This window comes from Atta colombica, unplaced genomic scaffold (genome assembly GCF_001594045.1).
Source record: "Atta colombica isolate Treedump-2 unplaced genomic scaffold, Acol1.0 scaffold1, whole genome shotgun sequence".
Lineage (NCBI taxonomy): Eukaryota > Metazoa > Arthropoda > Insecta > Hymenoptera > Formicidae > Atta > Atta colombica.
In genome coordinates, this window is record NW_017259183.1 from 1,758,501 (window position 1) to 1,768,997 (window position 10,497).

Genomic DNA, 10,497 nt, shown 5'->3' on the forward strand with positions numbered 1-10,497 from the left:
AAAATAGTTAACACAGTTATAATTTAATATTGTTTGATAAATAAAAAGTTTGTTATTTTCGAATAATCAAATGGTTTTCATAAATACAAGTGCTTTCTATGAACATGAAAATGTACAGAACAGATAGTTTGACTAATTACAGATAATTTTAACAATTTAAACATTTGTATTAATTATACATAAAATACACAGACGCATTAAAACAGAGTAATTTTAATAATTTGAATATTTAAATATTAATAATACAGGATTAATAATATAGGATACGTACATGCATTAGGAGAAGTACAGTTAAATACAGATTTAAACTGTGCAAAGTAAATCAAATTTAAATATGGGATAAGAATAAAGATAGGATTCTACGAGTTCGCATAAAAGCTAATGGGAATGATGGACATAGGGATTTCTTTCACACATTCTTCATGTTGTCTTTCATTCATGGAATTTTCGCTTTCAACATCTCTATCGACAGTGTACAATCGTTGTCCTTGCTCATCTCTGGATGAATCTCTGTTCGAGCTAGCACCTAATTTTGCAATACACTACTTAACATCTCGAACAAACATTTTTTGCAGCTTTAATTATGACTTATATAATCACATATTATTTATTTTATCTAACAATTAATCTTTGATCTTAAAATTTTCATCATTTAATGCATTTCTGTTACAATATAAATATGTATTAATCCTCGCTATACACACTGGAGTCCCAGAAATCCCAGTGCAATTTACTAAAGTTTTTTCATGTTTCTGAACTTTTCTTTTTCTTTAAATCTATATATCTGGAAGCTCCTTAATTCTATTGACTTTTACATTTATTTGTTCCTGTGACTTGTTCCTTAATTAATTCTCCATCGATTAAAAAAAAAATTAATTTAAATATATTCATTTTTACAGAAGTTACGGTAACAAATGGATGGGATTCTAAGGGACCCATGGGATATGTATATCAAAAATAGAAAAAAAGTGTGTATAACTAGGGTTAAATATAATGTTATTTTCTATCTAAATAACAATATATACAATTTGCATATACCTGACATGGTCTCATCATCTACATCATTTTCATCATTTGTTAAATCCAAAAGCGTGATGTTGGGCTCATTGTGTTCGCATTCGTCCATAAAAATATCATGTTCATTTAATTCCTATAATGATGTAATGACAATAGATTCTTAATAAAATTGGTAAAAAATATAAAACTAAAAATATAAAAAAAATAAAGACTATGCTCACGTCGCTACTGCTGATACTGCTATCAGACGAGAGATTTAACGGAGACAAGTAAAATGACGATGGAGAGTGGACACTATTGGCAGCCTGACACTCTCCTGGCGACGCATCATTGGTGCAACGTTGCGCGGCTTCGCTTTCCGCGACACTTGAGTTATTAACTCGATGCATATTGCTTGTCATCGACGATAATACCGATGTAGAGAGCAGGGGATCGCTGGCACTATTATTGGACAATAAATTCAGCGGTTGATGACCAAGTACGTTGGGTGATGAATAAGGTGACGATGAGGAAACTAGATGAATTCCCGTGGCTTGGCATTCCTCGGATGACGTATCGTTGACGCGACGTGGCGATGAAATATTCTCAGCCTCGATAACATTCAAATTGGCACGGTGCGTCTTCAACGACGTCTTCGATGGCAATGTCATCGTAGAGCTGAGAGTATGCATACTCGAGAGCTCGCTTAGTTCACACATTGGTATCAATTGATCGCTTGGTACCGTTGAGTTGCCATTATTGGGAAGTGTATTCAGTATTGATCTATTATAATAAAATATGTTTCATTATTATAGAATCTCTACTTGCGCTTAGAATCTTGAAAGCTAAAAATGATAAAGCTTTTTATTTAAAATATATGAAGGTTCAATCTGATGCAATTAAGTAGATTTTGCAACATTTATACCTTACTGGTGTTCCATTCGTAGTAGAATATGCATCAATTGTTCGTGTAGTATTTGAATTGATCATTGGCTCGCCTGTATCTTGTTGCTGCTGCTGTTGCTGTATAGATATAGGCGATGTATTTACAGTTGCTGCGCATATCGTTCCATTAGTTCCACTAGTAGCTCTGGTAGCCGCCATGGCATTACGAGAAATTTCTATCGCTAGTCTCTGTATATAAAAAATATTTCTTTAACATAAAATATTTTTATATTATTCTAATAAAATTTTTTCTGTATTATATATGATCAACAAGTATTTAATTATACGTATAAATGTATAAAATATCAGAATTAACTTATTCTTTTTTCAGTTAAACATTTTATAAAATGAATTTTTGCATATATAGATTTATTTTATATAATTGTATTATTTTAGATTATCTTATAATCGTAATATATAGATATGTTAAATATGTTATTTTATATTACACATTTTTAGATTTTATTTTAAACCATTTACCTCTTTCAATTCATTAATCTGAGTGATATATTGATTTTGGACAGTTAATAATTGGCTAATGTACCATTGTTGATCTCTACAGCGTTGATAAAATGTCGGTGGTCGTACTTGGAATCTGTCAATTTTATATTAGATAATTATATACACAATTTGATATTAAATAAGTAATGTATTGTTTTACTTAATATTATGTTCATAATGCTAATGACTGCAGTTTTAATCTATATAAAATTATGACTATATGATTGTAATTTTAATCTATATAAGATACAAGATATAAAAAGTTTATTATGTACACAAATATAAATACTCAAAACTTTTTTAAAACATAAAAATTTCGAATAAATTTAGCTTTATAGCATTAATTAAAAAATGTTCATAAAAATATTTACCTCAGTATAAGAGTATCTAATTCTGTATTTAAGTAACCTTCCGTCGCGAGTAAATCTAATCGAAAAAATCTATTATATCCCCAACATTCGCCGATCTCGAAATCAGATGCAAATTCGCGAACAATATTTTTACTCGTGTCACGAGAGCCTTGATGAATCATTTCAACTCTATATTCATACCTACAAAAATATTTAGAATAAAACAGATATTTTTTGTTTTATATTTTTAGATATATTTGAAAAAATGTACAAATCACTACTTATGAATTTTACATACTTTGAAGTTTCCGGCAATCCAGCACTGAGTTCTAAAAATACTGACAAATAATTTCCGCGTACAACTCCATTGCCATCTGGATATACTTTCAATCGCCAACACAGCCCATTCACATGCAATGGCGTAGAATATACAGGATCAGCTTTCAGTTGAAGCTGAGTAAAATTCTGCATGGCAAATGTTGCGCTGTCATAGCCTGGCACAATTTCACTAGAATAAAATAATTCTTGAAATTTAATATGAAATTATAATGATAAAGCTTTAATTATAATATAATATCATTATAATTATAACAAATTTCATACATAAATATATATAAATATATATAATAATTACATTAATCTTTACTTTAAAAGCCTTACCTATGAAAATCGGCAGGTACAGGTGCAGTAACAAAACTCGTCATTGGTTTTTTGCGAACCTGATGTATCTTGCGAGATAGCTCGGCGCTTTTAACAATCAATTCGGAGCGTGTACATGTGTGCAACTGATATTCCACCTCTTGTAATAGAGCTTCTAGTTGTTCGGTTTCCAAAGTCAATGAATTCTTCTGACCCATCAGAGTCAGCAGTTTAGCTTTCAATTGAGAATCCAGACGAGCTATCATTAATTCTATTGCATTTCTAATCTCTCTGACTCTTTCATCTTTCGCAGCTCTCACCGATTCAACATTTCTCTCCTAATAAAATATAAACATGATAAAATTACAAAATGTAGCAGAATAAATTCATATGCCTATACATTTTCAACAACTTTCTTCCATTAATAATAAATTTAAAATTTATAAACATACCACTTCTTGAACAAGACTGATTAACTCCATGAGCCGTCTATTTAATTGACCTACTTCTGCTTTTATCTGAGAAACATGTTGCTCATAAACATCTTCCAAAGGTTTAAACGTATGTCCCGAATGAGTACCTCCCCAAAGAGCACATTGATGACAAATACATTTACGACAAGTCCAACAATACACAGATAATTTTTCCTGATGTGCTGTGCATCTATGATAATAATAAAAGTTCAAATATTACAAATACAAATTACATATTATATAAAAATACATGCTTTGAATAAATAACAGAATAAAAAATAGAATTATTAAAAAATACAGAGTGCGTCACCAAAATTCGGACAAATCAAACAATTTCTTTAAACAAAATGTTTTTAATAAAAAATTAAATATTACAAAAAAGCCTTTTACATGACACTTGGGAGGAATCCCTGTAGAGCAATTCAATATATCCCCCATTAGTTTGAATGGTCTCTATTCTCGGTCTGAAGCATTTGTACGCACGCTATAATGTAGCGTTGTCCATGCCGATGAATGTTGCCTCAATAGCGATTCTTAACGCCACATTGGGATGCCAAGACTTGTTTGTGATCCTTTCAACTACTCCATACGTAGTAATCCAAGGAATTTAAATCTGGGTTGTTGGAAGGCCAGAATTGGAAGCGAGCAACTCGGCTTGTCCTGGCAGTCTCAGAAAGCATCTATCATATCTTTAATGTATACGATTTGTAAAGGTCCTCCTCGGCAATTCGATACATTGTTGACTCGCTTACATCACAATCGATGCTTTTCGCAACGATTACCTTGAGTCATCCGAAATCAGCGCTTGAGCCCTTTCAACGACTGCGGGGGTCCTCGCGATGCGTTTTTTCGAGTGACTCTTCCTCGCATATTCTTCCTGGCATATTTGAACTTTCGTTGGACTGTTCTAAAGTTATATATTTTGTCACAACGTCATAAACGATTGATCTCGGGTATCCAAAGAACCGAATTATTTCCGTTGCTAAGTACTCAGTGCCGAAGGCCTTTGATGATCGCGGCTCTTCGATTATACTCCGCACGTGGTTTTAACATTGCGACTATTTTCAGAATATGATTGTTTACTAGAAGCATCAGGCTTTCTCGGACGCCAATAATATTTTTGGCGGAGGCACAATGTAGCGAAAAATTTAAATTGAAATTTGTCCGGGTTTTGGTGACGCACTTTGTATATTAGTTTTTAAATTTACAAAAAAAATAAATGTCTCTAAAATTCTAGAATATTATTTCACACCTGTCTCTGCTAGAATCGTCATGTCGAAAATTAGATATACAAACAGCTTGCAATGTATCAAGTTGCTGAGTTACTTCCTCGACCCAACGACAATTTACTAGTTCGTGTAAGTGGAGGGAAGCCCGACAGTGAGGACATTGAGACCGCTGCTCAGTGAGCCACCTTCTAATACAGGTATAACAACACAATTTACTGCAGTGAGGACAGAGATGCGCATCTCTCAGCTTTTCCATACAAATGAAACATCGGAAAACTTCTGCTAATGTCTATAATAAGAAAGTAAAAGGTTATATTTCATTATCAGTTTTAATCTTACATTACAGTACGCAATTATAATATTACGATTCTTACATAATTAATCAATCTAATATGCATATAATAATGTATCTTTTTTTATATTATATACTTTATATACTTTATATATAACTATTTATAATAACTATTTATAATTTTAGAATAAAATAAGTATTAATTTTAATTATATAATTTTATTGTTAATTTCATCATTAATATATATTTTAGAATCTTCTATTTAGACATAAATAATGAACGAATTATTAGTATCTCACATTAAGACATTTTATTAAGATACTGATCCAAAATAATAAAATATGCTTGAAGTAAGAGGTCCAGTTTTACAGCAAAAATATTATCGTAAATTTTCAGAATAAGAAAAGGCATTATTACAATTTCGTGGTTATCGTTATGCTTTACACAACAATAATAGATCAGTTCGTTTTTCTGACTGTGCCTTTTCATACTTTTTGCATTGAAATGAAATAAGGGCGCAGCTAGAGAATGAAAACAGATCTATTCGACCTTAATACTAACCTCGACGCTATGATCATCTGCGATTTTGGAGGAGACCGATGGGTCTCGGCTAGCCATCCTTGGTTGAAAGCACGCTGCAAACGAATAAAAATCGTTATCGTTATCGACGAATATCGATCACTTCACTGAGCGTATCGTTTGTGAGACACATGTCCCAAAACTGGATCACCGCGATGTTTTCGATTCGGCGTCGTCAATCATTCGAAGCATCACTCAATCATGGGCTCACACGATTTTGTCTCGTCGCGACGGTGTTTGAGCATCCCTCGCAAATAGACGGACGAAACTGCACGTATTTATACGCTGTTTCGTTAATATTCAAAATTTTTAGGGCGAGAACCGTTAACTGTCGTTCCTCGCATACGTTCCGTAAACAGTTGTGTGATAGGAGGTAAGACAAGCACGGCTGCATGGATTGCACAGAGTACAGAGATGGAGCAGGCGCCATAGACTTATAAGATAGACGAACATTAATACGAGAGAAATTGAAGACTTGATAGAAAGAGAAAGAAATAATCACAGAGTAGTTCTCTTTTTTTCTAGTAGTGAATTGATTGGTCACCGCGGCAAGCGAGAAAGTGGCCGAGAGCAACGAAGATAGAAGTTCGAGAGTTCTCTTACGATCAAGTTGATTGGCCCCCCATTGCTCACTATAAAAGAAAGAAACAATTATGTCTGAATAAAGCTGTTCTTCAATGTTGTTTTCAGCTTCTCTCCGTCTATTTTATAAGTCTATGGCAGACGCACAGTGGTTCCCAATTGTTCCAAATCCCCAAAATATAAGAGTTGTTCAATTTATACGAAATTTGGTGCCACAGGGTTTTCGATATCGCTGATTACAAATCCGATTAAAATTGCAAGAAAGAAAATAGCGAATCCAATATGATATAAATTTTTTAATATTTTTAATATAGTCGAAAAATAGGATTTCATCAGAAAGGTCTTCGTACGACAAAAACGTATAAATTCCATCCGAAATCCAGTATCACAAGATTTTCGATGTTTACCAGTCATCCAATTGCATCATCTAAGGCGTTCAGAAACTTCTTCGTCAGATTATTCTAGGATGCACCCCACTCCTCACTCTACCAATACTCAGATTTTCTGAACGCATCTCAGAATATATTCCGAACAGGGATAGTTCCGATTCGGAATACATCCAGAATCAATCCTCTGAGTCGGTTTAAACCCTTGATGGAAATTAGGCCACTGTCAGTGAATTTTGGAATACAGCTGTGGCATGTATGGCTGTGTTCCAAAATTAACTGCCAGCGCTGAAAGTTTATAATTTATGTTACGTATACTATATATTTGCAGCACTGACAGTGAAATTTGGAACACAGTCTATATGAGCATGCGTCGTGAGTACAAGATGGTGGATTTCAGTTATTACGCAGAATGTGAAAATGAGTTCGAGAGATGAGCCTTGAGACTCAAGGCTGAAGGCTGAACGTGACCATTATCGGGTATTATTGAAGTAATCGGAGAGATATAGCGGATTCATGATAAAGTGCGCATAAAAGGAGATGGCATTGTTCCGGGCATTGCCCGCCGGAATCGGCACGACGTTCAAGATTATTTCACGGAGCGTTCCGGCCGTGTTCTATCACGCAAACGTAATTATCGTCATTTTTCTATCTTGTCATAATTCCAATCCCAACCTTTAATCGCGTATGTTTCACGTACTGTTCTTTTATTAATGTTTGAATTTATCTAATAATCTATATCTCATTTATTATGTTAAATAAGCGATATGAATGTGTTCTTATATATATGAATAAAGTATAACTTTTAATGTTTAATATCAGTTTTGATTTAGTCACATTTCAAGCATTTAGTATCCGGCGTAAACACGATAAAAAATTTAGAGAATCGTATTTATACAGAAAGCGATTGTGTATAATAATTTTATAAAAAAATTTTCTATTAAAATATTTCATAATTTTATTGCATAATAAATTGATTGTGTGATGTAATATGGTGTAATCTTTTTTTACTATATAAAGTATAAATATATACTTCATGTTCCAATATATACATTGTCATAGCTGAAAACATATAATATACGTGACATAAACTATAGATTTTTAGTATACTGGCAGCATACATCAAAATATGGCCATAGATTGCATTTTCGTCTTTTTCTTTGTTGTTTTATTTTTATTCCATTATGATGGAACATTTATAAATTATATATGTCAATCAGTCACATTTTTAAAGTCAATGCACATGACTTCTATTTACAGTATCAATTTACAGTATCAATCAATTTATTTTATCTAAAATGTCATATGTTATTATTTTATTGTATGAACATTCATATAATATTAAATGTGTTATGCAAGATATACAAATTTTATTTATCAATTTATACAATATTTGTATACTATGATTTTATTAATCAATCATTGTTTCATGTACATAATATTTATGTATATTATGATATTCCTAAATTGAAAATCTTAAACAAAAATGTTCTGATTTTACAATTAAACAGGTAATAGATCACTACGAAAATCCCAGAAATGTTGGTTCCTTGGATAAGAATGATGAACATGTTGGAACAGGTCTTGTAGGAGCACCGGCTTGTGGTGATGTGATGAAACTTCAGATCAAGGTTGATGAAGAGGGCAAGATAATTGATGCAAAATTCAAGACTTTTGGTTGTGGTTCTGCTATTGCTTCAAGTTCTTTAGTAACAGAATGGGTTAAAGGAAAAACAGTGAGATTTTTTAATTTATAATTTACTATGATTAATTCTTAATTATGTTAAATTATAATTATTCTTTGAACTTGTAATATATTAGAGCATATTTAATATGGCTATAACTTTAAACATGCAAATTATAATCATCACTGGTTATATTCCATTATTCATTGCAAGTACTGAAAATGTATAGTATATGTAACATAAACAATAGATTTTCAAGTGATTCTATGAAGATTCATAGTGAATAACATACCTTTATTTAATAACAAGCTCCCTTAAATTTTGTCCAAGTATTTACTTCATGTTCGAGTTGTAACTATTGTATATACCGTAAAATGTATTGCAATATAAGAATTTTAATTTGTTATTAAATTTTTTAGGTGGATGAAGCATTGGCATTAAAAAATACTGACATTGCAAAAGAGCTTTGCCTTCCGCCTGTCAAGCTACACTGTTCGAGTAAGTACACATACCTACTAAAAATTTTGTTTTATTAATTAGAGTAAGCAATATTTTTTGAGATAAGACAAATATGTATTCCAATAGAAAATGTAAAAATCAAATGTAATTAAGTATCAGGATTTTGTGATCTTACAAATATCAGTACAATTAAATAATCAGTTTTATAATTTTTTTCGTAAATTTCAGTGCTTGCCGAAGACGCAATTAAGGCTGCTCTGTCAGATTACCGCATCAAACAACAGTCAAAGATTGAAGAGACGAAATAATGAGACTCGAATCTATATAATAATTGCTTTCCATTTACATACAAGTGGAACTGAGTTTGAGCTATTTCATATTCAGATTAATGATGTCATTATTTGCTTAAAAAGTTGTCACATGACAACATAGGTTCATAACTTTATATTTAAAGTGAGTTTACGAGATTCACTAAAATACACGGTCTCTTATGTAGATATAGTAAAAACTCAATTAAATCTCACTTGTCAAAATACAAAAGAAAGGCAGATTCAACTAAGTTATGACATTCTCACAAGTGAAAATTATCAGAGAACATAAATGGAAAGCAATTAATATATATATTTATATCGAAATATATGTATAATTCGTAAAACTCGTGCTTTGTGCGCGTATTTTTTAGTCTTTCTCCGTAATGAAGAATAGAAAAATATAATATTGTGATAACAGCATTAGCCAACAGCGATCTACTTGAAAATATATATGTATATAACGAAAAAATTCTTTTTATCACCTCTATTAATTTAGCTATATCCTTTCAAATCAAGTTTGGATCAAAAATTTAGTGCTATTTTGTTTTTAATTTGTTTTAAAGCGAATTTTATTGCTCAAATCGTTTTAGCAGGAAATCGTATTTAAGGATATATCACACTATACAGTCCCTGTAAAGAAAATTAAATTTGAGAATGTGTTTAATACTTACACATTAAATAAATTACATATACGTATGAAAATTGTATGAATAAAACTACATATTTTATTTAATAACATATTCTTATCATTTATTTATTTTATTTGTTATTATTTTTATTAACATTTTTTTAATGGATAAAAAAATTAAATTTTTTTAAGTTCTTAACATATAACTTATACAAAGCAATTTTATTGCAATTCACTGATTAGTTATAAAAATATAGAACCAAATATTTATTGGGCAACTAGTTCATGCATCGCAATGTAACTCTATAAATAATCTTGAATACATTATGTAGTATAAAAAAATTGAGATTTTTGTCATTTAGTTTATAATACATTTCCATACATTTTTATTAGAGCACATATTAAAAAAATATTATTATTTATAAAATAATTTACGATCCA

At 31.1% G+C, this 10,497-nt stretch overlaps 2 protein-coding genes across 2 annotated transcripts in view; one reads left to right on the top strand and one right to left on the bottom strand.

The window, feature by feature from the left end:
• The window catches only part of LOC108694803, a 9,013-nt gene extending 2,620 nt beyond the window's left edge, over positions 1 to 6,393 (bottom strand). Inside the window, exons 1-10 of the mRNA XM_018204475.1 lie at positions 5,988 to 6,393; positions 5,157 to 5,422; positions 3,884 to 4,094; positions 3,453 to 3,769; positions 3,091 to 3,300; positions 2,814 to 2,993; positions 2,422 to 2,536; positions 1,922 to 2,130; positions 1,239 to 1,779; positions 1,039 to 1,150 (exon numbers count right to left, since the gene is read on the bottom strand). Coding sequence (XP_018059964.1) covers positions 1,039 to 1,150; positions 1,239 to 1,779; positions 1,922 to 2,130; positions 2,422 to 2,536; positions 2,814 to 2,993; positions 3,091 to 3,300; positions 3,453 to 3,769; positions 3,884 to 4,094; positions 5,157 to 5,422; positions 5,988 to 6,044 — 2,218 coding nt within the window. The 5' untranslated portion in view covers positions 6,045 to 6,393. The remainder of the gene's footprint in view (positions 1 to 1,038; positions 1,151 to 1,238; positions 1,780 to 1,921; positions 2,131 to 2,421; positions 2,537 to 2,813; positions 2,994 to 3,090; positions 3,301 to 3,452; positions 3,770 to 3,883; positions 4,095 to 5,156; positions 5,423 to 5,987) is intronic.
• Positions 6,394 to 7,328: 935 nt separating this feature from the next.
• On the top strand, positions 7,329 to 9,897 carry LOC108694812 (iron-sulfur cluster assembly scaffold protein IscU). The gene is made up of 4 exons (XM_018204487.1): positions 7,329 to 7,603; positions 8,485 to 8,709; positions 9,078 to 9,156; positions 9,346 to 9,897. Exons 1-4 carry the CDS (start codon positions 7,514 to 7,516, stop codon positions 9,423 to 9,425), a joined length of 474 nt encoding a protein of 157 aa, XP_018059976.1. The 5' UTR covers positions 7,329 to 7,513; the 3' UTR covers positions 9,426 to 9,897.
• The last annotated feature ends 600 nt before the right edge of the window (positions 9,898 to 10,497 follow it).

Coding starts and splice junctions, on each gene's coding strand:
- LOC108694812 (XM_018204487.1), top strand. CDS start 7,514: ATGGCATTGTTCCGGGCATTGCCCGCCGGAATCGGCACGACGTTCAAG. Junction 7,604..8,484: donor CCGTGTTCTATCACGCAAAC/GTAATTATCGTC, acceptor ACAATTAAACAG/GTAATAGATCACTACGAAAA. Junction 9,157..9,345: donor TGTCAAGCTACACTGTTCGA/GTAAGTACACAT, acceptor CGTAAATTTCAG/TGCTTGCCGAAGACGCAATT.